This window comes from Delphinapterus leucas, chromosome 11 (genome assembly GCF_059928025.1).
Source record: "Delphinapterus leucas isolate spDelLeu-1000000601 "Yukka" chromosome 11, BTC_Dleu_Yukka2, whole genome shotgun sequence".
Classification (NCBI taxonomy): Eukaryota; Metazoa; Chordata; class Mammalia; order Artiodactyla; family Monodontidae; genus Delphinapterus; species Delphinapterus leucas.
In genome coordinates, this window is record NC_143139.1 from 42486126 (window position 1) to 42512413 (window position 26288).

The following is a 26288-nucleotide window of genomic DNA, read 5'->3' on the forward strand; positions in this document are numbered from 1 at the left end:
TGTAGTCTAAAAAGAATGGGTGTTTTATGGGTCCTACTAGAATCCTTTATAAAGACAGACCTGTTCCCATTTATGTAGATTTTTACAAGGTTGGGGCTGTAAGTGATGTTCAGTTTGTTAGTGAGAAAAGCATAAAAAGGAGGAAGTCACTCAGAGTCCTCAGATAACATCTGGAGCCCAAGGCTCCTACTTAACCATGCAGGCTACCCCATTCAGTCACCAAGAAAACCCTCAACAGCTTGCCTGCACGGAGTGGTTATATTTCAAGGTTTTTTCACAGGGGTTACAATATGACAGTCCCCACCCCAATCAGGCACCAAGATAAAAGCAGGGACTTAAAACAACACCCCAGTTCTTCAGCCTGAGCCATCACATGCTTTCACAATCTCCTGGCCTCCCCCTAGTCCCTAAGCCAGCGCTTGGGCACAGAGATGGAGGGACAAAGAAATTACATTGCCACCTGAGAAACCTCAGAGGGGAGGACCCAGCCTTAGCCTCCCTCCTCCCAAGTGCAAAATGTGTAAACAGAGTAAACGGAAAACAAAAAAGTGCAGTCTAAATGGCTCCCTTTCCTGCTCCTCATGGTTTGGGCAGAAAGAATAGAGAGGAAACTAGGCAAGTTTGGCTTTTCTGTCGCCTCACCACTTGCTGAACGTATTGGAGTGAAGCAGGAAGGGGCCAGTTTGCCCTTACCCATATCTCTAGGGCAGTACTTGTCTTTCATTTCCACAGCTGCCAGTGTCCCTAGAGTTTATCAGGTGACTTGGTCAGGGGTCAGTCTCCCTTGAGCCAGACTTAGGCTGGGATAGCCCTGTCTTTGTTGATTATGTGGCGCATATATATTACTTATATAAATATTTCTCTATGTACAAGGATAAGAGTGGCTTTCATGGAGGGAGGGAGGCTGGGGGCCGCAAAGCTTCACCACTGTTGGCATTTTCCAGTTCAGTGCTGTCACAGTCTGAGTCCTCAGAGTTGGGAGGGCCCTGTGAAGAAGAGCAGAAAGGCAGTGATGTGCGGCTCAGCATCTCTTGGCAAATAGATTCCTTCAGGATCCTTCACTGTGGTCTTTGTAGTTGCAGGTTTAGTGGTTTTACTGTCTCCCGATTTCAGTTGCTCAGGCCATTCTCCAAGGCACCAGACTCCTAGTTTCAGGATTCCTCCCTGGCTGCAATTTATAGGTACTGTGCACGCAACCTCGCTAGGTACTCTAGATCTCCCAAATTCTACCATGTGGATATTTGCTCTTTAGTACGGGAGGAAACAGCTTCAGATACAGAGTGACACAGGGGCGAAGTACCTATCTTTCTGGCCTCTGCATCTGTCTCCCCAGCAGCTCTCAAATGACTGGACATCTGCTCCCTGTCCAGTACCTGGTTGCGACTCACCTGCTCCCCTCTGAGTAGGTTGTGGTGTGGGATGGGCAAGGAGCTGGGTTCCCGGCCAGTAACCACCTCTGAGGAAGCTGGGTCCAGTGGGATTTCTGAGCCCTGGGAGCACATGTCATCAGACCGCTCATCTGGCCGCTCATCAGTGTTCGTACTGCCAACTTCAGGTGTGCCACTGGGGGAAGGCTCACTAGCTGTGCCCTCCTCCCCATCTGACGGGTTCTCTGAGCTGAAGGTAGATAGCGACTGGCGCATGTTCAGGCCCTGAGACCACCTGTATGTTGGGCAGACCAGGATTATAGCTTGACTACACGTTGCAGTTCAGAAAGCAAAGAATGCCGTTATCTCCTGATTGCATCACTCACCTCTGGCTTGAGGTCAGCTCTACTTCACTGTCCACCTCTCCTTCCTCTTCCTCTGATGAGATTCCACGTTTCTGCAGGAGAGATGAGCAGACTGTGGTCAAAGGGGGAAGAGGTCATCAAGGACCCAGGATAAGGAAACATGGTTGTAAAGGGTTAAGTCGGGAATGGCTTAAGATCAAGAACCTAACGTGGGAGGTAAATTAAGGACTTGCACCGCACCCCATGGAGAAGAAGGAAAGAGGAAGAGCTCAGGAACCATTCCATACTTTACCTGACTTCGGGTGACAGCAGCCCTGTACAGCAGTGCAGCTGGGGTCAAGTGCTGGGACCCAGCCCGGCTTCCTCCCCGTCCCGCCGTCCCTTCCCTTCCAGTTCCCAGCAGCCCTACACCGTCACCAGGCCCTACTGGTGGAGGTGGCTCCCCTTTGGCTCCCCCTGGTGAATCCGGGCTGGTGGAGCCGGGTGCCGAGCCCTCACTTGGCGGGGTGTCACCCCGGGCTGGAGGTGGTGAGCCAGGGTCCCCAGCTCCCCCTGTAGCCCCCCGGCCCCGGGCTCCCAATGCCGCTGACAGCAGGTCGGGGGACGATGAAGACATCTTTCGGAGCAGGAGGTCATGGTGGAGCCCACGGAGGGCTGGAGGGCAGGCTTCCCAGGCTGAGGGTCCCCCTCCTAGCCCCACTGGGCTTCCTGGTCCCCCAGGTTCATGGGGTGGCACAACTGCACGAAGCCCGGGCAGGTCCCCGCAGCTGCCCTTGGCGCTGGCCTTGCGGTGACGGGTCTTGCCACGGCGACTCCGTCCTGGTGAGGGGGGGCCCTTAGCACACCCAGGAAGCCCCACCCCACTCAGGGCTGCATCTAGCTTGGGTAGCAAAGACTCAGTCTTGAGGATATCTGGCCTGGTGGGAGAGGGAAAGTGCAAGTTGGAGATTAACAAATTTATCACATGAAAGCACTCCCTAACCTCAGGCAGTACAAGGCACCTCTCTCCCATCTCAGTATCCGTCTTCCTGGCATCCTTGAGCCCTACTCCTGCCTCTCCAGCATCCCCCTTGCCATTCACAAGCGATGGCACTTGTAAACTCTGGTGCTACCTTTTGCTGTGGGGTGACAGCTTCTGTGGGACATTCCTCTTCTTGATGAGCTTCTCCATTGTGTTCCCGTGCAGGAGGCCTCGGGAAGGGTGTGACTTCAGCAGACCTGGGCACCTCCGCTCTAAAGCTTGCTCCCTCCTAAAGACAAAACACGTTAGCTGGGCGTGGGACCAGGAATGGGGGCCGAGGCTCAGTAGGATCTCCAAGTTCGGCACAGCTCCAGGAAGATGGGATTTGGTGTATGAGGGTGTGTGTGATTACCTGAGTAGCTCCCGTTCCTTCAGCTCCAGCTGCAGCATGAGAGCATTAAGTTCCATGTACAGGTTGTTGGCTCTCTCCAGCTTCCGCTCATAGTGTTCCCTGATGTCCAAGGCGTGTCTGAAATGGGCAGAAGGGTCCCCGAGGTGAGCTGGCTTCACCTGGTGCCATAGTTTATCCCAGTCTCTGGGAACTGGTCTGCAGGCCCTGCTATTGGTGAAATCACCTTCCCAAAACACACACCTGAGCTCCTCCCTCCTCCGCATCACCAGCTCTTCTTCTAGGCGGTGCAGACAGGTCCCTTCTGACTTAATTTTTTCAAAATGCAGCTTTACCTCTTCACGCCACTCTGCCTGGGGTGGAGAGAAAATTAGGGGTGAGACCTGTAGAAAGCCTTCGCAGGTGCCTGCACTGCTGCACACTGTGTTGGAGCCGACAGGAGTGGGGCACAGGATCAACCAAGACCAGGTCTCAGTCCTTCAAGAGCTAATCTGTCCATCCCCAGCCACCCTTCTTCGCAGCCTCCCCTCAAAGGACACCATTATCCCTGCAAAGAGAGGGAGCTAAGGTATTCGTTTTCCTCCCCACAGCACACCTGGGACTTAAAGTAAGTCTCCTGGGGTGTGGAGAGTACATCGGCTGAGGCGATGTCCAGATGCAGCAGGATCTGTCGGAATGATGGACGATTTCGTGGTTTGCTGTTCCTGGAGGAAGTGGAGTCGTGGGAGAGAAAGGAATTTCAGGGAGGTCCAGAAAGGAACTAGAGCATCCTTTCCCAAAGGGTGTCCTGGAGAATCCAACTCTACAATGATTCTGTGACAAAACTCCCTGGTCAACTATCTAGGAAATGTTACAGGCCATCTGTTAGCATATCAAAGTCCTGCAGTAAGGAAACCTATTTAATCCTATTTTCCAACTTGTTTGCCAAAACAAACCTTTTTGAGTAACTCCATTAAAAGAAACACATTTGGGGAAATGCTTAGCCAAAGATTAGAAATCTCCCACCTTCCTCCATGGTCTAGGTTCCAAACAAGGGTCCAGGGCCTCCCGCGTTCTAAGACAGTCTATACTTGAGGCTCAACCAGCCATGCTCAGCGGCTGTGCTGGTCCTTCACAGGCGCTTCATATCAGACCCTCTATATCAGATATTGTTGTCCCCATTTTGCAGATAAGGAAACAGGTTCAGAGGGAACACTGCTTGCCCAAGGTCACACACAGTTTGTGCACCCCTGCAGACTATTGGTCAGCCCAATTTCTCTCCGTTCTTTATCCTAGTCCCCTTGATACACGCTCTGAGTCCTGGGGTCTTTCTTGGAGAGCCATATTTGGGAGCTCTGTCCCCCTTTCCCTGTTCAGGATTCTGGGCCTGGATGCCTGGGTCCTGGGTGCTGGCTAACCGTCAGCCACCTCCCTTGCTTCCAGCTTGGCCAGGTGGTCCTTACCAGCACTGACGAAGCAGGATTTTGAAGCCGTCTGGGCAGCTGGAGGGCACAGGCAGATGGAGACTGTTGCTTCCCACACCCCAGATGATGGCTGAGGAATCTACGTCTTTGTAGGGGATCTCACCAGTCAGCAGTTCCCACAGCACCACACCAAAGGACCTAGGGATAAGAGGAGACGTCACTTGGGGGGTCTTCCTCCAGAGGCCCTGCAGGTTACCGCAGGCTTGTCTCACTTCTCACTTGTACTCAGGCCCTGGAAGAACCCCCCACCCCGCCAGCTCTCATGCTGGCCACCTGCTATTCTCAGTCCTCAGCCTGGCCCTCACCAGATGTCGACCTTCTCAGACACAGGCTCGTTGCGGATCACTTCAGGGGCCATCCAGGCTACTGTCCCTGCAAAGGACATCTTGGTGCTCTTGTCACTCAGCTCCTTGGAAGTGCCAAAATCGGAGATCTTCACCACATCGTCGTACGTGATGAGCATGCTGGTAAAGAGTGTAGTCAGCTGGGGCCCGGGCCCCTCCACGCACCTCGTCTAGCTGCAGCAACTCTACCTTTCTGTTTGAAGTCATCTGGGACACCCAGAAACGGGGGGTTTATCACAGCCCTCTTGAGATAGGGCTATCACTTAGGAGGGGTTTCTGAGATGGCCACATGGACTTTAGGACAGGGTCTGAAAGCAGGGAGATGGTCACACTGACCTGGGTGGGGACACCTACAGGAGACCGTGCACAGTAGCTTCTCCCTGCTTGCTTGCTTACTCACTTGGGGGACTTGAGGTCTCGGTGGATAATCTTGTGCAGGTGCAGGTAGTTCATGCCGCCGGCAATGCCCATGGACCAGTCAACCAGCAAGGAGGGGGTGACAGGGCGGCCAGCCCGCAGCACCTCATACAGCTGGCCCTGAGCGCAGAACTCCATAAGGATGCAGTAGCAGGGAGCCTGGGTACACACACCCCTGGGAGCCAAACACAGTGGCATGAGGGGCTCAGCCAGCCCAGCATCCACTTGGTTCACACCTGGCACCCCCATTCCCACCCACGCCTTTCTGGCACCCGCTTCAGGAAGGGTGCGGTAGATCCCTGCCCTCAAAAGAGTACCCCGGCCCCTGCCCCAGACCTTACTTGAAGGTGATGATGTTAGGGTGCTTCAGCTTTCGCAGGTGCTTGATGTCAGTCTCCTTCAGGTCCCGTACCTTCTTCACAGCCACCTCCTCCCCATGGAAGCGCCCCAGGAAGACGGCGCCCTGGGCCCCTGAGCCCACCCACTGCAGGTCCAGGATTTCCTCAAAGGGGACCTCCCAAAGGTCTGTGGACAGGAGGCACAGTGCCACAGGCTCAGAGAGCCACACCTGGGGCCTTGGGGTGGTCAGGCTCAGGGAAAAGCATTGGGTTGGCTGAGACGACTCAAGGAGGGTGAGGCAGAAAAGTAGCTAAAATGGGCTGAGAAGATGAGGGGACAGGAAGGAAATGAAGGGGTGGTCTAAAAAGAAACTGGGGGGACTTCCCTGGTGTCATGGTGGTTAAGAATCCGCCTGCCAATGCAGGGGACACAGTTCGAGCCCTGGTCCGGGAAGATCCCACATGCTGCGGAGCAACTAAGCCCATGCACCACAACTACTGAAGCCCGCGTGCCTAGAGCCCGTGCTCCGCAACGAGAAGCCACCGCAACGAGAAGCCCGCTCGCCGCAACTAGAGAAAGCCCGCGCACAGCAATGAAGACCCAACGCAGCCCAAAATAAATTAATTAATAAATTAAAAAAAAAAAAACTGGGGAGTCAGTGGCTGATGGACAAATAAGGGGCTGGGCTCTGGGGAGAGAAAAGGATCATCAGGCGACTTAGGTGGGGCTGTCCGAACGGATGTCAGGCTCAGGGAGATGGGGAGAGGGTCTCCTCGAGGACACGGCCTACCTTCCTGCTGCTGCTTGTGCTCTGTGGAATAGGCCTTCCCAATCATGGTCCAGACAGGGCGCAGGCAGCCGAAGAGGCCTTCCAGGAAGCCGCTGCCGCTCTGGCACTGTAGTCGCACCTCATCTGCTCGAACTCTGGACGCCCGACTCTCAGGGGACCCAGTGGCTCCCCCTGGGCCCCCAGCATCCTGCTCGTGCAGCTGCAGGACACTGTTGGCAAAAGGCTCAGGGGGCGGCTCTCCACCTGGGGAGGGGCTGGGCCCGCCCCCGCCCTGCCCCCCGAGCGGCACTACATCTCGGAGTACACACTGGGTAGGCGTCAGGTCCTTCTCGGGGGTGCAGTCGGAAGTGTCTGGGTCCAGCTTGCGCATGGACGCCTCGCTTAGGGTGGACACGAAACCCCCAAAGGAAGGGGAGGGTGTGCGGGTCTCATGGAGGCAGGCCATGGCCTCTGGGCCCCGGTGTAGTGGTGAGCGGTGGGCCCTGTGGGAAAAAGGAGGACGGGCCGTCAAAGCCGCAGGTGCCCCAGCTCAGGAGGCTCGCCCTAGAGGCAGAGGCGTGGGGTGGGGAGCTGGGCTCACAAAAGCCTCCTGGAAGTAACACTTGAACCTCACCCTCAGGTATCTATCCCCCTCCAAGCTTCCCCTGGGATCCATCTTGGGAAACAAGCTTCCTCTCAAGCATTTATTAGTGACACAAGTCTTCCTTAGGTATACAGGCAACATACCTAAGTACCATTCTCAGGTAAATACAGGTAACAGCCCTGCTCAGGTACATACTGGTAAGGTACGTCCCAAACCCAAGTACGGTAATAGACTAGTTCCCTTCTCCCTGTAAGATTACTGTAATTCACCTCTGGAGCACATATTTCTTTCACTTGAGGCTCACATGCACACACGTGTCATACAAGGGTCCTTCGGATATACACATTTTGAGTCTCAACCTTAGGCACACGACAGTAACACTCTCACGCCTCCCTCACATTGAAGCACACACAGGTGACACTGCTAGGACTCAGCGCCGCTCAGGCCCTCTCACATGACATTCCTGGGCCTCACACTCATGTACTTGATACATGACTCTGCTGAGAGTCTTATCCTAAGGCATATTCAGGGCTCACATCTGAGTCTCCCTCTCGGGTGCTCCCACGTACACACCTGGGCCTCTCCAAGGTAAGTGATGGCTGTAACCAATGAGCTCCATTATCTGCCCAGCACAGACGAGGGAAAAAGGCAGAACCGTCCAAGGAGGATGCAGAAACTGTCAGGACAAGCTGTAGCCTACTGCTTCACCCCCCTTAGCCCTCCCATCAGTCCCACTGCTCCCCCAGGGTTCAGTTAGAGAAGGCCCTGTCTCCTTTCCTCTTTCTCCATTGCCCTCTCCCGCACTCCCCAAACCAAGATCCAGCTTTCCAAACAATAGAGATTTGTCCCAGTTCATAGCTGGGTGCTATCTATAAAGCAACTATTACAAAATCTGAATCCTAGCTTTGCCTCTGTTGCTTACTGGCTGCATGATCTCAGGCAAGCTGTAGTTGAGCCTCCATTTCTCCAACTGTACAAAGGGATAAACTAGCTATCACTCAGGCACAGCAAATTCTTCAACCTATACCAATCTTGTCCGAAGCCTGACACCAGAAGTCATCTGGTCTCCCATTTCCCTCCACATCTAGTCAGTTACCAGATCATCCTGAGGTGTAGGGATTCTTGAGGCCAGCAGTCCTCTCTAACTATTCAGCACAGTAGGGTCCCTCCTTAACCACCTGCATCGGAGCCTCTGAATCACGACTGGAGAGGGGTGGCAGGAATCTACAATAAAAAGGACTCACTGGGTGGGGATGCACCTCTGATTGTCTCAGCTCTTGTAACTCTTGATTTCCAGGCCTCTCAAAGACCTTTTCAGTGGGCAGGTGTGGGGTTTGCCTGGGTGAGTGTTTAACAAGCACCCCAGTTGATTCTTATTATGCCTGGCACATTCAAAAAGCCCTGACCCAGTGCCTTTCTGGTCTCTCTTCTCTAGTTCCATGTTACTGCCTTAATTCAGGCCTCATTAGCTGTGTCACCTGGCCCAGGACAACTGCCCCTTAAATGGTCTCCAAGTTCTTCTAAGGCTCCCCCCACCCCATTCTCCACCTAGCCTTTAGAAGGATCTTTCTAAAGCACAAATTGGCTAGCACCCCTCTTCTTCAACCCCTCTAGTAGCCCCCACTTGGTCCTGCAGCCTCACCTCCATGCTCTTGGCCCCTCCCCAGCCTCGTCTCCCACTGCTGTTGGTACCCAGGCCATAATGGACAGAGCCTGTTACCAAGCTACATCAGGCGTTTGGGCCAGGGCACCTAATGAGAATGGCTAACACTTATGGAAAGCTTACCATGTATGTTAGCCTCTGTTATAGGTGCATTCGCTTATTAAATCCTAAAAACTCTAAGTTAGGCATCCTTACGCCCATTTGACAGAGGTAGCAGAGGTCTTAGATAACCTGCCCAAGGTGCTGTTAGCTAGGAAGAGGCTCAAGCTCTGTGCTCAGCCTGGAAGGCGCTTCTCAAGCCCCATCTGTTGTTTTCCAAGTCTCACTTCATCCTGGAAGTCTTCTTCCCTGTCCCTGCTGCTCTGAGTTACTGTCCCTTCTGGGCTGGCACAGCCCCCTGTGCTTCCTCCATCATGGCTCCCATTATCCTGGAGACACAGTGCGGTCGAGCGGGCGTCCGGCTCCTCCGAGAGCCTGTACTCCTGAGAGTGACGATGTCGCACGGGATCCCAGAGCTTCGAACAGCACCCGGCGAGCAGGAAGGTGTCCAGTAAGTCCACTGCCCTACACACCCCAGAGGATCGTCCTATGGGCCAGACGTACACTACGCGTGCATTAGCTCCCTCACTCCTCAGAACCACCCAGGGAAGGAGGTATTATCATTGGTCCCTTTATATTCTTGAGAAAACTGAGGCTCAGAAAGCTGAAATCCCAGCCTCCGAATCCCCAACATATCCCGCGAGATAACAGCGGCTTCAAGAGGTGAGATGCACGTAGTAAGGCAAATGACAGGCCAAGCAACGTGCCAATTCGCCGGAGAACGTCCGCGGGAGGACTCGAGGGCTTTCGCCTGCGCCCCTCACGCCGGGCGCCCCTTCCGGACCACTGAGAACGAAGGCCGGGGCTCCCGGCGCTCCGCCCGGGTGGGCCTGCAGGGAGGGCTAGTGGGACTGGGGCGCTCCGGCTGCTAGAAGCCAGAGTGAGGGCCGTTCGAAGCGGAGAGGAAGGGGTTACGGCCCCAGCGCCCCCTCCCGCTTCCCGACCTCCTTCCCGGCCGTCACGTGGCTTGGGGCTGGGGGCGGGGGCCCGGCGGCAGGAGGAGGGGGTCCGGGCGGGGAAGGGGAGGGGACGCAGCGGGTTGGGGGAAGCGCTGGGCGCTGCGGCGTAACCATGACGACTGGGCCCGAGGCGGCGCGTGAAGTCACCGGGACAAGATTAGCCCGGAGTCACGTGAGCGGCGATCGCGGGGGTGGGGCCCCGCCCCTGACCCGGGCTGGCCCACGTGCTGGTTGCGGGCTGGCAGGCGAGGACCTCGGACCCCACCGGCTGACCGCCTCTGCGTCCCCTCCTCCCCATGACGACCCCCGTCCCCGCGTGCATTGGAGGGAGAGCCGGTGGTGGTGAAGAGAGGGGACTTGGGTTGACTTTGGGGGTGCGGTGCCACAGAGAAAGCAGGAAGTGGTGAGACAGGGAGACTGGACACGTGAAAGGGCGACAGGCACGGCCAGAGAAGGAGGGCCTACCTAGTTGAGAGAAAGACCGAACAGCGTAAAGCACAGGGAGAGACACTCCTAAGAAGGATGGACTGAAAAACAGATTTTGAAAAGCAGAGGACACTGAGTAAAAGGAGCTGAAAGGGGATTGAAAAACAGATCATCTGTGCCCTCCTCGATTCATTTCCTATTTAGAAGCTGAGCTCTGAGTAGGCACAACACCTGGCTTTTTAAAGGAATTTTTCAGCCTTCACCTGGTGTTTGGCAACCTGGAGCCTTAGGCATAGAGAGGGTGACACGCTCTGAGACACTTGCAGCCAAGCCTCCCTCCAGTTCCCCTGGCCTCCCCAGGGGCCCCTCCAAGATCCAGGGCCAGCAGCTGGGGAGGGAGAGAAGCCATTTCACCTGTTTGTCATTTCGGGCAGTGGAAGTAGCTGAAGAAATAGGAGATGGGACCTAAGGAAAGAGAGGGAACCCAGCCACGCTCAGTCCACCCCTCCCTGTTCTCAGGCTAATGACAGCTCTTCCAGATTGACCTGAAGGAGTGTGTGTGTATTGGGGGTGGGGGGGTGGGGGTGGAGCTGAGGCCCCAGGAGATTATAGTAAACTGGAGATTCCTCTCTCCCAACACACACTCTCTCTCTGTGTCCTTTATCTCTGACCTGCCAGCTGTGTCCCACTGCCCCCCACCTGGGCCTTGGCGCCAGGGCTTTGCGGCGGGGGGAGGGGATATCATGGCTAGGAACCCCTGCCCCAGACGTTTGGTCACCCTGGGGGAGGGATGTCTCCCTGGCCATCAATTATGCAGAGCATGGGGGAAGGGCAGGGATGTGACAGGAGGGGCTGGATATCTCTGTCAGTCATTCTGTCGACCATATTTACCAAAAGGTCACTGTGCAGAACTCGGCTCCAGATTGGGTGAGGGGAGAGAGCAGTCCCTAAACTATGCATCTTCCAGGGGAAGCCGCTCTTTGGACACCCCAGGAAGCCCCAATTCAGTTTCAGCTACCAGGTTCTCTGTTTGCTGGTGGTTCCCTCCAGGTGGCTGTAGGGGTGGAGTGTGGGCAGGGAGTACCCCACACCCCTTTCATTCCTCCTCCCAGGTTCTCCTGCCTGAGATGCTGGAGGCCTGTGGCAAAGCAACCCATTACATCGTTTCTCACTCCCTCCTGTTCTAACAGCAGAATCTCAATGCCAAGCTGCTTGTCTGGCTGTCTTGGGGGCTCAGTTGAGAGGCCAGGCCATCTGTCTAAGTCTTGGGCTCTCACACTGAGCACTCGCCACTGTCTTGGACCCTATTTTGCACTCAGGAAAGGAAGATTCCCCTTCTCTCCTGACTGGGGGTGGAGGGGATGTCTTCACACAGAAAGGAGACCCAAGACTTGGGAATGGTAGTTCCACCAATCCAGGCTTTGAGATCCTGAGAGTAAAGGACTCTAACCCCTCCTGGCCAAGGCTCCCGGCCAATGGCTGCAGCTTGTTTTTGTTTTGCTTTTTACAGGATCCATGGTCCTGGCCCCAGGGTTGTTCTCAGATGGAAAGAACTACAGCTTTTCTGTTGCGCCCTCATAAGGGGGGAATGCCTTCCCCTGAGAGCCTGGGCAAAACTGGAGATCACCTCTAACTCCAGGCCCCCAGCCTCACACAGGTCCAGCCCTGAGAACCCTAGCCGCCACCGCCTCTTCCCCCAGTAGTGTGGGCAGTGAAGGGGCTGGGAGAGAGGGGCGCAGTACTGTTTAGGAAAAAAGAACCAGCTTTGGATTTGGAGATCAGAACTAAAACCTCATATTGCCGTGAATTAGTTCAAGGAACGTAATCCCTCCGAGACTCCCAACCCTACCTTATGGGATGGTGAGGGTTAAGTAAGACGATGTGGGGAATGCCATGAGCACAGTGCCGGGGCTCCGGCTTTGTCTTTCTGGTTGGCTGGACACCAGGTCTTTCTCTGTGGATTCTGGAGAGGCCATCTCTTCTGTCTGACCAGAAGGGAGACCAGAACCTTCTACTTCCCCAGGACAAATCTTGATTTCATGTCCCAGGGGAACCAGGTCACAATGGCAGCGGTGCGCTAGAGGCCCCCGTCCTTCCTTTGCAAATCCTTATATCCCACCTCCTCTGGACTGAGGGGGAAGGCCTAATTCCCTGTACCCTGTCCTCACGCCCTGGCCATCGTGGCCCAGGATCACCCCGCAGACCTACCCGTTAAGGTTTGAGGGGAAGGCGAGGGTAGGAGCAAGGTATGATGGGTCACAGGGGTCCCTGATACTTAGGACCTCAGGTGCACCTGGAAGAAGTTCAGCGTATTTTAACAAATTGTTCCTGAGCCGGATGTGCATTTAAAAAGATCTGGAAGGGGCTTCCCTGGTGGCGCAGTGGTTGAGAGTCCTCCTGCCGATGCAGGGGACACGGGTTCGTGCCCCAGTCCGGGAAGATCCCACATGCCGCGGAGCGGCTGGGCCCATGAGCCATGGCTGCTGAGCCTGCGCGTCCGGAGCCTGTGCTCCGCAACGGGAGAGGCCACAACGGTGAGAGCCCCGCGTAACGCCAAAAAAAAAAAAAAAAAAAAGAGCTGGAAGGATAGAAACCAATGTGTAACCATTTCTAAGTAGGTGGAATTATGGGTATTTTTATTAAGAAATTAATCTATTTTAAACTGAAAAAGAAGAAATGAAAATTACAGAGTGCCTATATCCATTCCTGTCACCTAGCCTTGGACAGTGAGCTAGGGAGGGAGGGTGGATGGCCTGAGAAGCAGAGAGGCTTTGCTTGAGGTCCTGTCTCTGCTCCTGAGCAGCTGGGCGACCTGGAGTACGAGACTTCTTAACAAACCTCAGTTTCTTCATCTCTAAATGGGGACAGTAGTCACTAGTTCACACAGTGGCAATGCAGGATATTATGTGGGTAATAACACAGGCTCTGGGTCAGATACACCTGGGTTCAAATCCTAAACTCTTTTGCCACATACTGATTTTTTGATTTTGAACAGATTACTTAGCTTCTTTACGTTTCAGTTTCCTCATCCCTAAAATAGAAATGGTGATTATTCTACCTCTCAGTATTGTTATAAGCAGTATTGAGATACTCCACATAAAGTTCCTGGCCTGGTACCTGGCACACAGGAAGCTCCCTATAAACATTAGCACATGGAAAGCGCCTAACAAGCAGTAGTAGATTTTTATAAACGTGTGTCCCTCCCCTTCTTTCCGCTGTCTCTGCAAAGCAAGAGGCAGCAGAGATGGTATAGGTGGAAAGGGAGCTGGATAAACACAAGGGATAAAAAGGAGAGTGAAGAAAGAACAAACCAAAGGAAAAGGGCTCTATCCTGGAGGATCCTTCTTCTCCTGTGGAATAGTGCGCCCCTGCTGCCTTGTCACCCTTCCCCAACACAGCTGCCCCTAGTTCTCCCGGGAGCAAAGGAAGCAGACAGACTAGTGTCTGTAGCCAGCCCATCAGTGAAGCCCCCGTGTCCCCTGCTGGCGTCATCTCCACATTCTCCTTGTTCTGCCTCGACGGGGACTCCTGAAGGGGTTGATTCCCTAATCCCTTCTTTCTCCCAGACCAGCAGGGCTAGGTGGGACTGCACGTGATAAGCCATTGGGCAAGTCCAGGCTGGTAGGTGGTAGAATTTAGGGTCCTCTTCCTGGCAAAGCCAGAGTAGCACATCACCTCAGGGGGAAGGACCCAGAAACAGCAGTCAGTTTTTAGAGGGGTTTTGCCATCCTTAGCCGTAAGGACAACCAGAAAGTCCTGAGCCACTTCCTTAGGTAAACTTCTTGCCTCCCCTGCCCATACTTGGGTTGAATTAGGGGAAGGATATTTAGTGGTTCGTTTTCACGTGTGCTGGGGTTACTGTATCACACCATTGGTCTTCCAAGCATTGCCTCAGTCCCCACAGTGAGTGAGTAGATGGGTGGCAGGCTGGAGAGGGCAGAAGTTTTTTCCACCCTTAAGTGTGAGATAGGAGGGAGCAGAGGCCCTAAAGCTCAGAGGAACTTCAGTGCCTGGACGGGAAGACGCAGGGCGTACGCAGGCCCTTTCCTTCCTGAATCCCTCCTACTTGCCTTCCCTAGACATGACCCTCTGGCTGAAAAATCAGAGCTCCCAGAGCCATGGAGTCCATTCTGTGAGTTGGAAGGGAAATTGTGTTTAGAGGGAGGCACTGACTGTGGCTTGAGATGACTCTGTGTTGGACCTCGTGTGCACCCCTTCCTGGTTAAGGGCTGCTGACCCACTCTCCTCCCAAGAGGGAGCAGGTGAAGGAGCTAAAAGGCGGGACTCTTCCCTCAATTCTAAGGGATACCCCACTATTTCCTTCCACTGTCTATAGAGCCTCTGACCCTTTCTCTTCCCTCCCCTTAGCCAAGGCCACGGTTATAGGAGTTTTAACTCTGTGGAAAGGATTCCTGCTTATTTTTAAGCCAAGGAGTTTGAGGAGTGTGTAGGGAAAAGGGAGGAGGTTCATGAAAGGCCTGGGCTGGGGAAGTGGGTTAGGGGAGCCAGAGGCGATGGAGAGACTGAGGAGGGAGAAAGCCACGTAAGAGCGGGGCAGGGGAGAATGACCATTACCTGGGCATCCAGGAACAGGTGCTCTTGCCTATAATCCTCAGGTGCAGCCTGCTAAGTGTGTGTGTGTAGGGGGAGGGGGGTGAGGGGCACATGAGGCCTTGTCCTTCCTTTCCTGCCCTGAGGGGGCCCAAACTCTTCCTCCTCCTTCCCTCTCCCCCTTCCTGAGGGTGAGTGGGAGGAGAGGAGGATGTTCCCTTGCCCCCTGTCCTTTACGTCCGTCCCCCAATCGTGTCCCCACCCCCACCCCACACACTCCTTTCCAGCTCTGGAGGCCCTTCGCCTCCAAGCTGGCCGCGGCGTCCCTCCGCTCGGTTCCCCTCCTTCCCATCCCCACAGGCGTCGGGTCCAGGTCCCCAGTTCCTCCATCCCCACGGTCTCAGCATCCCCGCGCCACCCTCGCCGCACCCCGCCACATCTACCTCCCGACCCTCCGTCGGCACGCGGACCCCAGGACCCAGACCCACCCCTGCCCCCGACCCTCCACAACTCGGCCCGGCTCTCACCTCGGGGGCTCCGCGGCCGCAGCACAAAAGGCGGCGCTGCTGCAGCTCGGCTCCGGATGCTGCTCCCGCCTCCTCCTCCTTCTCCTCCTCCTTCCCTCCTCCCCCCGCTGCCCTCGACCGGACCAGGGGCGCTGTCACAGGCGATGCTCGTACGGTGTCCGGGTGCACGGGTGTCAGCCCCAGCTTTCTCCCCCCACCCCCCGACCCCAAGCCCCGTCCTCACTCGGCTTGAACTCCCGCTCCTTCCAAGGCCCCCGCCCCGGGCCCCCCGGGACGGACACGCCCTGAACGGGGGATGCTGCGCTGGAGCCGCGGCCTCTTAAAGGAGCCTGCTGCTGCCATCAGGCACGTTCCAGGCTCGTCCCTGGTCGTCCGGGCCCCGCACTTCCCTGCTGGCGGGGACCTGGAGCGATCCCACCCCCGGCCTTAAGCCGACTCTGTAGGAGCCCACTATGCTGGTCTTATAAGCTCCCTCCTATACCCTGAGACAGCAGCCCCTCAGGTGGGACCCCCCCCACCCCCCAGCATCGTTCCCCCTGTCAAAGGATCTTGGCCTGTCTTCTTTCCTCTAATTGTCACAATTCCAGTTCCGCACAGCTGGAATCCACTCAGCTCAATGCCCCGTCCCCTTCCAGTGTTCCTGGATGACCCCTTGTTATTATTCCAAGATTCCTCTGGACCTCCACCCCCGCACAGAGAAGCCCATCTCTTCCCTGATCCATTCCCAGAACACTCATTAGAGTCAGACATTTTTCGTGATCTCTTTCTCTCCAAGGTCACAAGATTTTCCCTACATCTTTCAGGCCAGTGGCTGTGAGACCTTGGCGAAGAGGGAATGGAGCTCTGGGACCCAAAACTACGCGTTCTGCTCCGCACACAGATTAGTTGATTAGTCTTAAGAGGCCAGAATCCTCTCTTTAGCTGAGAGACCCAAGACCCACGGCAGAAGGAATGAGACCACTGTGTGCCTTAGTCCTACTAATCCTGTTGTCCCACTATAGCCTGATTCTCAGGCACCAGAGGGGGGTCTCCTGGCGTAGGGGAACCAGCTACAGAAAGGTGTAGGGCCATTCTAAAAAGGCTTTGGAAAAGCGGAAACCGACAGGCTGCAGGGCAGAATTAAGGGGAAGGGAGGTGAAGGACAACCTAGGAAAAAGAAGCAGGTTCTGTGAGACGAAGGCCCGAGAGCTAGGGGCTTAGGCCAAAGGCTGAGCGGGAACTGAGACTGAGATGGGCTAGGATTTACAACTGCCCCGCTGCCCTGAGGGGCAGAGCTTAGTGCCCTCCCGCGTCCAGGCAGGGCCCAGCCTCCCAGAGTGCAGAGTCAGGAACCGACAGCCGCCTTGCACCTGGGCCAATCACAACCTTTTCTCAGGAAGAGGCGGGATCAAGGGGGTTGACTCTTCCTTTGTCCCCGCCCCTCTAGGTGAAGTAACCAGTCGCACTCCTCCTAGAGCAAGCGAGCGCAGTCGGGAATAACCAATTACGCCGCGAAACTTTTCGTGCACGTTTGACCCTGCCCCTCCAGCTGCGACAAAGATGGCGCGCAAGCTCCTGGGTTCTGTAGTTTTCAAGGGACCCGAAGGCCCCCAGTCTCGAGTTCGCCCTTACCGCCCCGCCCCTAGACGCTTCCACTCTGCTAGTACGCACGCCCAGAGCCCCAGCCCTGAGGCTAGGACACGCGGAAGGAAGGAGGCGGGGCGATATTAAAAACAAAAAACAAAAAACAAAAAACCACCCTCAGCTCGGAAAGCGACAGTGGATGAGTCCGCTCCTCCCAGAAGGCGGTGCTGTCTGCCCGGGCAAACCACGCGGAGGGTTGTGGGGCGGATAGCTCCCCTCCTGATGGAGACTCTTAGAGTCGGGTGGGCGGAGGACTCCATATCCCAGCATGCTCCGCGGCAGGCCCGACCGGCCGCGACTCGGGGCTTGGCCCCGGCCCTAGCTCGTCGGCGGTGTATTGGGGCGCGTGGAGGCTGCAGTCACGGTGGCGCCCGCGGAGACGGAGGAGGGAATGAGTGAAGAGGAGCAGGGCTCCGGCATTACCACGGGCTGCGGGCTGCCCAGGTGAGCCGCCTAGTACCGATCCCTGCAGGGCGCATAACTTGGCACGGTGCGGAGGGAGTAGCGTCGCGGCCCCAGCATGCACCTGGTCTGAGGGTTGTTCCCGGCAAGCACTGGGGTAGTGGGCCGTGGTTCCCGGCATGCACCCCGGCAGTGGCCACAGCCTCCAGCATTAGCTAGTTCGGGGTTGGCCCGGTTCCCAGACTGCACTGGGGCGTTGGGCTTTATGCCCCCGACATTCAGTGCATTTGGTGGGTACTGGGGACCTGGCCTGCACTGTGTCAGGGGACATGCACTTCCAAACTGCACTGGGGTACAGGATCCCTCGCCTTAACTAAGACAAGGAACAGTGCTTTCCCCGCTTGCCCTGGGGCAGTGGACCCTGCTTTCCCAGCCTGCACCTCTACTCCACACTGAACCCAGCCGGTGGCTGCCTAAGGTCCCCTGGACCCTATGTCCCCCGTAGTGTGCCTGGATCTGATATGGCAGTGCTTGGCCAGGTGGGTGCAGAGAGGGGAGGTGTGATGAGGGTTTGTGCCCCTCCCCCCAGTATAGAGCAAATGCTGGCAGCCAACCCGGGCAAGACCCCGATCAGCCTTCTGCAGGAGTATGGGACCAGAATAGGGAAGACGCCCGTGTACGACCTTCTCAAAGCCGAGGGCCAAGCCCACCAGCCTAATTTCACCTTCCGGGTCACCGTTGGCGACACCAGCTGCACTGGTGAGGAAGGCTTGGGCAGCCTGGCTGGGGTGTGCATTCACAGGGCCCCATTGGCTTTATTGCTTGGAATCTATTCACAGTCCTTTTCTCCAAGACCAGTGACGGCAGGAGAGATTTCAGGGGGAAAATCCCTGACTGGGTTAGGAGCACAGGTCTGTGAGGAGGTGGGTAGGACTCGGGAGAGTTAGAGGAGCAAAGCCGCGCTGCCACAGTGACCCGGCAGATCGTTGTTATCCTGGAGGAAGAAGTAAGAGGAGATAAATCGAAATCTCAGTGCAGCATTTGGGGGAGTGAGTGCCCGCTGTGCTGGACTCTGCTCCAGGTGCTTAATCAAGTTCACACTTACCTTAAACCGTGGTCGAATCCAGTTGATGTAGGTGGTAGTATCCCCATGTTGAATCTGAGGAAACCGAGGCTCAGAGAGATTCAATGACTGGGGCAAGGTCACATGCCTAGTAGGTGGCAGAGCCAGGTTTTGCCTCTAGAGCCTGCACTCTTTCTATTTTTCCAGCCAGCTCTATTTATTGAGAGGAAAGAAAGTGCTTCCCAGAGGAAAGTAAGGCAGAGAAAGAACCTCCAGACAAAGTGTCTGACCTCAGGAGAAGTTCTGCCCGGCATGGCTTGATTTGGGGAACTCATGGAAAGATAAGGGCCCTTCATTACAGCAGTTAGCGTTAACACTTCCAGTCTTGGGCAGGGGGAGGTTGGTGAGAGGGGGCTTGGTTGACTCCTTCTGGCTGTGAGGAGAGAGGCTGTGGGATGCTGGTTTCTCTTCTGTCCTTCCAGTGACCTCCAGTATTGCCCACACCCCCTCTCTCAGGTCAGGGCCCCAGCAAGAAGGCAGCCAAGCACAAGGCAGCCGAGGTGGCCCTCAAACACCTCAAAGGGGGGAGCATGCTGGAGCCGGCCCTGGAGGACAGCAGGTGAGGGAGGTACAGCCAAGGCATCCTAGAGGCTCTGTCAGGAACCCAGGCCCCGCACCAGCCCCTCTGCCCCGTAGGCTTGGCCTCGTGACACTGAACCACGCTGACTTGACCTCTTCCTGAGAGCTTCCTCTGGAACCCGAGCAGGATGCTTCCAGGGCTCCTGCTGCTGTGAAGGATTCTGGGGGGCAATGGCCAGCCCCAGTGAGGGGTTATGGCTGTGGTTTGGGGCCCAGGTTGGGGCCTGGGGAGGGGGAGGGGTGGAGGCTGAGGCTGGAGGGAGCTGCTCCCCACATACTTCCCCTCTCCAGCAAGATGGCATATTCCCTCTTCCACACTCAGGTTGGTGTTTGTTGCTCCCGTGGTTCTTGGGTAGGAAGAGACCCTCCTCCCGCTTTTCTTAGTCTTTTTGATCAAGTGTTTGGCAGCAAAAGATCTCAGGAGGAACTGGTGGTTGAGCTTCCCTGAGTTTTTGTCTCTAGTGGGAAGAGATTTTCTTAGGGGATGGGCAGGTCAGGAGGACCTGGGTCCCACACCCTTTATTCCCCACCCCCACCCCACGTGGGTGTGAATCAAAGGCCCCCTTCCCCTCGGGAAGTTCTTTTTCTCCCCTAGACTCTTCACTGCCTGAGGACGTGCCGGTGTTTACAGCTGCTGCGGCTGCTACTCCTGTTTCATCTGCTGTCCCAACCAGGTATCTTGTGTTTCCTGCCTGCCCTGGGGGGGGCGGGAAGGGGTCCTGGCTCCTGGCCCCTAGCCCTTGCACCCAGGCTGGTCAGGCATGAGGAAGTCTGAGTGTAAACAGAGGATGGAATAGTTGGGGACCAGAGTTTGAAGAATTTGCACCAGCTGGTAAGCTCTTGAGATGGGAGGTAATTTATAATTTTTCAGTAGCCACATGGTTGATGTTAAAGGTCTTGCAGGCCCCATTTTCTTCTGAGTTGGCCACACGATGGCCCTGTGTTTGAGTCCCATCAGGTGCTCCTGGGGACTGGACATACACCCCTCTCCACTGTCCTGGCGAGGCGACAGTCCAGTGTTCCGGAAAATCGAAATGGGCCTGGGAGCTGGAGGAGACCTTGCTGGGGTGGGAGGGGCAAGAGAGCCGGCTTGACGTTTGGAGAGACAGCTGCCTGCCTGGCGGGGAGTAGGGAGATGGCAGTGGGGGAAACCAGAGCAGGGCTTAGGACTCATGGGCAGCCGCCGAAGGAGCCAGCCCCCTCAGCTTTGGCCCTGGGCCCTTTTTCCTTCAGGAGCCCCCCCATGGAGGTGCAGCCCCCTGTCTCCCCTCAGCAGTCTGAGTGCAACCCCGTTGGTGCTTTGCAGGTGTGTCCCCATCCTCATTTCCCATGCATGCCTGTCTTCCCTTGTACCAGGGGCCATGGGGGTAGCTGATGTGGGGCTGTTACCTTGTTCTGAGGGCTTCTCCCACCCCTCCTTTATTCCTTCTTTAACTCCGAGTCTGAGGCTTCCAGGGTGGGGGGGGGAGAGGATGTGAGGACTCTTTTCTCACTGTCTTGTGCACCCTTGTTTCTCCCTTCCAAGGAACTGGTGGTGCAGAAAGGCTGGCGGTTGCCTGAGTACACAGTGACCCAGGAGTCTGGGCCAGCCCACCGCAAAGAGTTTACCATGACCTGCCGGGTGGAGCGTTTCATTGAGATTGGTAACTGGGCGGAGGGGAGTTCCTGTAGCTACTGTCCATCCCGCAGCACCCCAGCCACAGCCACAGGCAGCTCCCAGACTCTCTCTGCTTTCCTGGCGGAGACCCCCAGCTTGGCTCCTTCCTCCTAGCTTTTTCCTTGCACCCTGTCCTGCCCTCCTCTTTTGGCCGGCTAGGTTCTCGGACGCGTAGCAGGTCCTGAGCTCCTCTTTTCAGTTGACATCCCCTGAGCGGGTGGAAGCACTGCGTCTATTGGGAACCATCATTCAGCAACCCTGTCCCCCTTGCAGGCAGTGGCACTTCCAAAAAGCTGGCCAAGCGTAACGCAGCGGCCAAAATGCTGCTTCGAGTGCACACCGTGCCTCTGGATGCGCGGGAGGGGAGTGAGGCGGAGCCTGAGGACGATCACTTTTCCCTCGTGAGTGCCTTGTGGGCTGGGCCCCGGGCTCCGTCCCCCACGCGGGGGCCGGGCACTGGGGGCTCGGGTCTGTGACCTGCAAGTGAGCCTCTCGGGGTCCCAGGGCTGCTTCCGCCCTTTCTCCTACCAGACCCAGGGTTTCCTGGGCCCCCTCTCGGCCTCAGCTATAGGCCTGCATGGTGAGTGCGCTGGGGGAGGGAGCTGGCCCAGGGCAGGGGCCCTGTAGGCTTCTGTTACTGGAATGAGGAAGGCTGCCTGGCCATCCGGTCCACGGTCTAATAGCTAGAGGTGGCCACACAGGGATTGACTGGGGGAGGCAATGGGAGGAAGCGTCCTTTGGGCTTTTCTCTCCTTGGACATAGGATGTCTGTTAAATGCTTGGGTCTCAGAGTCCCTGGCTGCATCCTTCTTCCTGTCCCCATCTTGTCAGGGTGTGGGCTCCCGTCTAGATGGACTTCGGAACCGGGGCCCAGGCTGCACCTGGGATTCTCTGCGGAATTCGGTGGGAGAGAAGATCCTGTCCCTGCGCAGCTGCTCCGCGGGCTCCCTGGGCGCTCTGGGCTCTGCTTGCTGCAGTGTCCTCAGCGAGCTCTCTGAGGAGCAGGCCTTCCATGTCAGCTACCTGGATATTGGTATGGCTACTGGGGGGCCGGGGGACGGTGGGACTGGACCAGAGCAAGTATGGATGGGAGTAAGGGTTCGGGAGGGCATGGCGATGACATGGACACCCCCTTCCCGGTGCTGCCTTCCTGCCTAGCACTGCCTCCCTCTTCTCTCTTGGTCTGCAGAGGAGTTGAGCCTCAGTGGGCTCTGCCAGTGCCTGGTGGAGCTGTCCACACAGCCGGCCACCGTGTGTCACGGCTCTGCAACTACCAGGGAGGCAGCCCGAGGCGAGGCTGCGCGCCGTGCCCTGCAGTACCTCAAGATCATGGCGGGCAGCAAATAAAGGCCCGGCTGGACTCGTGGACATTCGTCCTTTGCTCCCTGCTCTTCCTGCCCCCGGCCCGTGCATCTCCCCAGCTCTGGTACCCCCTGGAGGTGCCACCTCTACCTCTGACACAGACTGCCTGCCTGCAGGCTGAGGAGGGCACAGGGCCAGGAACCAGGGGCCTCAGCTGGCCTGGGTTCTGTCCTCACGTAACTGGTAATGACGAAGGGGAATGAAATCGGGAGCTCTCCAGTAAGAGCCTGAAATAAACGTGCTGCTTTTTGGATTCTTAAACCCTGCTCTGTTTCCCTGAGTAGTCGGTGGCAGAGGTTAGCACCAGGTCACTTCCCCTGGTGTGCCTCCCCACTTTGCTCCCCTCAGGTCCCCATGTTTGCCTTTCCGGTGGCAGGAGGTTGGGTGCACTGACCTCTGGGAACTCCATCGCCTGTTCCTGGAGAGCTTGGTTTGGCAGAGATGGAGGGGGCTGTGGTTCTTGTCTTGGGACTCCCTCCTGGCCCTCTGTCTCATACAGACAGACACGCACACTGATTCAGAAGCCAGACAGCTTTATTTGGGGGGACACGTGGCACTTTTGGGTGTGGGCCTTGCATGCAAACATCAAAGGATGGCATGTCACTTCTTCCCAAAGCGCTGAGGGGCAGCCAGGTTCCAGAATGGGGAGCTCAGCCTTTCGTTGCTCCACGAGCCCTGGGTGTTTCTGCCAAACCTTAGGAGAGATCCATCCTCAGCTGTAGGCCCTTCCAGTGCCCCCCTTCCCCGCTGCCCTCCCGCCCCTCTCACTCTGGCCCTTGCCTCGCCCGTGTCCCTCTTAGACTCACCTCTGGGGCTGAAACAGGAAGGCTGGACTCCGGCTGGGTCTCTGCATGGCCTGGAGCAGGGAGCGCAAGAGTGCCCCGGGGGTCTGGGCATCCTGCAGTGGGCGGGCTCCACGGTCTTCCTCCTGTGGTACAGGGGCATCCGGGAAGGAAGATGGGCTAAGGCCTTGGGCGTTTAGGTCACGAGGGAAAGGGAGTGGCTTCCAGGGGCAAGTTGTAGGAGGCTAAGGAGTCATTTTCTCAGATGTGAGGACCCAGTGACCCTGGCAGCCAGAGAGTATTTGAACCTGGAGTACAATTCTCAAGCTGAGGTACAGGAAAATGGTGACAAGGGGGTGGGCATGCTGACTTACCGTGAAGCTCTGGTCTCCTTCATCCCGGCCCCCTGGTCCTTCAGCGCGGCCCCAGTCTGTTACTAACAGCAGCAGCGGCACTGCGGCCCGTCCGGAGTCCATGCTGCCATCTGCCTTCCTTTGGCCACACCCGCCTCTTATACCTGCTGTCCCCCTGTTCCTCGCCCCCGACAGCAGCCTGAGGGGGAATCTAGAGCAGGCAGTGGAAATGCACGGCTCCATTAAGAGCCGTCTGGGACCCCCCCCCCCCGCCCCGCTTTCCTCTGGCCCCCGTGGGACTTCCTGCTCTCAGCCTCCGGCCCCAGCCCCTAAGCCTGGAGTTACAGACTATTAGATGCATAAATCCTGTCTCCAGAGCTCAAGAAGCATCATTAATTGCAGGTGCTTTGTCAGAGCCAGGCCCTGGGGGACCTTCAAGAACTCCCAATCCCTCAACAGGTTGGAGAGTAACAACTGATCACCTCCTCTTTCCTAACTTGTAGAATAAAAGCATAGAGACAGTCCTGTCCGGCTAGGCATTATGTCCTAGGAAGGAAGGAGGGAAGAGCCAGGGTCAGAGTCAGCCAGGATGACCCAGTCTGGTGACTGGAGAGGCTGCAGGAAGGGCCACGCAGCCCATTCACACCCATGTGTACGTACGTGCCTGTTGGAGGATCAAAAATGGAATCACTACTCTGAGATTTGCCTGTGGATAGAAAAGTGAGATACAGGAGACTAAAAGGCTTCAGAGCCCCCAGAAAGTGGATATTGCTTCAGGTGTCTGTAGACAGACCCCCATCTTCACTCGCACTGTTGAGGACCTGCCTCACTTCAGCCTAGGGAGCAGTGCTCTGCAGCTGAAGCACTGCTGCCACCCTGTGGTCACAGCTCTGCATTGTCAGGCCCGGCCATTTCCTTTTTCTGGAACAGAGTTTGTTGAAGGGTAGGGTGGCTGGAGGTCCTCAGGCCCTGACCCCACCGAGTCCCAGAAAGGCAGGGGCAGGATACTGGGGTGCCCACCTCCCTCTAGTCACTCCAGCCTCTGCCTGGCTCTGGCTCTGACCTACTGGGGCAGGTGCCTAGAATGCCACCTTAGGAAAAAGCAGTCACTGCCTCTCAGGAAGCGTTCCTTCAAAGTCATCTGGTACAGTTTCCCTTCTGATCCTAGAGTCCCTTCCTCAGCAGTGCCACCAGTGTGGTTCTTGATGCTGGAGAGGTGCCATGACATAAAGGGCCTGTGAATCAGACTTCGACAAGATGCTTAGCTCTCTGTAAGAAGTTTCTTCACCTAAAACATGGCACCGTTAAAAGGAACCACTTCCTACGGTGAGCATTATTTGAGATACTTTTTGTAACCCATGCAGCACAGGACCTGGCATAGAGCAGGCTTCCTCACAACGTTAGCTGTGATTGTCCTGGGTCCTGGGGAACTTGCTATCTCCTCAGTCCAGACAGAATCATCCTTGCAAGGAGCTGGCTTTCATCTCCCTGTGGCCTCCACCAGGGGTCCTGGTTTCCCTCACTCTCAGAGAACACCTCTCATCTTTCATGTTACAAGCCTTTCCCATGTTTGAGGACAGATTTCATTCTTCCTTCCTTCTTTCTTTCGTCTTTCTTTGTTCAAGGGGAAGCGTTCCCCCTTCTTTAAAGTGAGGCATCTAGAAACCAACTTATACTTAGGATAGGTAGGTTAGATCAGGTTTTGATACTCACGTCTATCAATGCAGCCTAAGCTAGGGTGAACCTTTTTGTAAGCTTTGTCTCACCGCTGGTCCCAAGCATAGAACCTGACATTCACCATCATTACATCTTGTAGTTTCACCACTTCTTACATGGGAGCATCAAGTCCACGAGGAGATGGTTCTTCTGTGGGAAATGGGTCCTGCGCTGTATCAAGGTCCTTGTCCATTCTTATCTGACCAAGTTCAGAGGAACAAGGTATGAGGGTAGATGGGGTGCTGCAGAGCCGTTCCAGGGTCAGAGCCGTTTTAATCCAGCTCTTGCACTTCGCTGTGTGCCCTGGGCAAGTGTCTCAAGCTAAACCTCGGGTCATCATCAGTATCATGAGGTAACTGCTCCTGTTATCAAGAGGTTTTGTGAACAGTAAATAACTTGATGAATGCAAAGCATCTAGCACTCCACCTAGCACATAGCAGGCACACAATAAATGTTTACCCTCTGTTATTTCTCTGATCGCCAGTTACAAGTGGATCTGAGCTGAGGCTGCATTCAGAAAGGGGCTGGTCTAGCTGCTTCCTGTGTCCTGGATGGAGGCGATGGGTCTCTCCTTTGGCTAGAAGTTGGAATGGGTTAATTCTTTTAACTTGGGAAACTGTCCTCCCTTCAGTCTCATCCCCACCTCCAAAACCTCTCAATCTTGGTTTCGGTATTTGGCTTTCAGCAACTTCCTTTACTGCTCTCTGGACTCCCACGTGCTCCTGACCACAATGAAGACCACCACTGCCTTTCCCGCTCCGCAGGGGAGACTGGCGCTCCCTGTCTGTGTCAGTTACACCAAACACCAGCAACAAACAGCATGTAAATCTCCTCTCTCCTATTGGAAACCCCTCAGAGGTACCCAGCTATCTCCTGGTCAAGTTCTTTAGCCTGGTCACCCTCCTCACTTGTGGTATCAAGGAAGACACAGATGCAAGGAATTAGTAGTGACCGCCCCACATCTCCCCATAGCTCCTGAGCACTACCTGTTTTTTTCTTGTAAACTATCTTGCCTGTTTCTAAATAAACTCCACCTCTCATTTCCAGACTCCCCTCCTCCCCCCCCTACAGAACTCATAGAATCATAGAGCACTTCTCCTTCTGTCTGCGTCTAAGTGCACTCCCCAGGCATGCTGGAAGCTTCTTGAGGGTAGGGCTTATTATTTTTTAATTGCGGGGGTGGGGGACATAACACTGAAAGGTTAAGAGGCCACTTGCCTTCCACCGCCCTCCGAGCCCCATCCACGCAAAGCACACAAGTTCTCTAGTGAGGGCTCCCATGATGCCAAGGGCCCTCGTCCCTAAGGGCAGTGCACAGATCTGAGCCTTCTGTTGTGTTACGTAATTTATACAAACCACCCACCTCCCCTAGGCTGTGTCTTCCCCTGCATAAAAAGGAGGGATAAGAATGCCAGCTGTTTCTGTCCT

General features: G+C 55.9%; 3 protein-coding genes across 11 annotated transcripts; 1 reads left to right on the forward strand and 2 right to left on the reverse strand.

Annotated features, from left to right (window-relative positions):
* Window positions 1-239: 239 nt before the first annotated feature.
* On the reverse strand, window positions 240-15343 carry MAP3K12 (mitogen-activated protein kinase kinase kinase 12). 7 transcript variants are annotated; one of them, XM_022572029.3, is made up of 15 exons: window positions 15264-15343; window positions 6764-6937; window positions 6456-6664; window positions 5668-5851; window positions 5310-5501; window positions 4871-5029; window positions 4545-4703; window positions 3698-3806; window positions 3346-3455; window positions 3106-3222; window positions 2845-2982; window positions 2025-2649; window positions 1754-1824; window positions 1389-1662; window positions 240-986 (listed from the first exon to the last, which is right to left on the reverse strand). In XM_022572029.3, the coding sequence occupies exons 2-15, from the start codon at window positions 6898-6900 to the stop codon at window positions 888-890; spliced, it is 2583 nt and encodes an 860-aa protein (XP_022427737.1). In that variant the 5' UTR covers window positions 6901-6937; window positions 15264-15343; the 3' UTR covers window positions 240-887. The 7 variants fall into 7 exon arrangements, with proteins under 7 accessions (XP_022427737.1, XP_022427734.1, XP_089776908.1 ...); XM_022572026.3 differs by having other exon boundaries at window positions 6456-6937; XM_089920782.1 differs by having other exon boundaries at window positions 240-1662; window positions 3106-3455.
* Window positions 15344-16990: 1647 nt separating this feature from the next.
* TARBP2 (TARBP2 subunit of RISC loading complex) lies at window positions 16991-25134 on the forward strand. Of its 3 annotated transcripts, none has more exons than XM_089920802.1 (9): window positions 17003-17330; window positions 17883-18047; window positions 18868-18970; window positions 19569-19664; window positions 20224-20296; window positions 20516-20633; window positions 20921-21048; window positions 21479-21680; window positions 21837-25134. In XM_089920802.1, the coding sequence occupies exons 2-9, from the start codon at window positions 17888-17890 to the stop codon at window positions 21992-21994; spliced, it is 1038 nt and encodes a 345-aa protein (XP_089776928.1). In that variant the 5' UTR covers window positions 17003-17330; window positions 17883-17887; the 3' UTR covers window positions 21995-25134. The 3 variants fall into 3 exon arrangements, with proteins under 3 accessions (XP_089776929.1, XP_089776928.1, XP_022427724.1); XM_022572016.3 differs by having other exon boundaries at window positions 17005-17330; window positions 17878-18047; XM_089920803.1 differs by lacking the exon at window positions 18868-18970 and having other exon boundaries at window positions 16991-17330; window positions 17878-18047; window positions 19586-19664.
* NPFF (neuropeptide FF-amide peptide precursor) lies at window positions 22526-26288 on the reverse strand. The gene is given in 2 exon segments (XM_030763068.2): window positions 22526-22703; window positions 22816-26288. Coding segments are annotated over 2 exon segments (666 nt in total). The 5' UTR covers window positions 23388-26288; the 3' UTR covers window positions 22526-22609.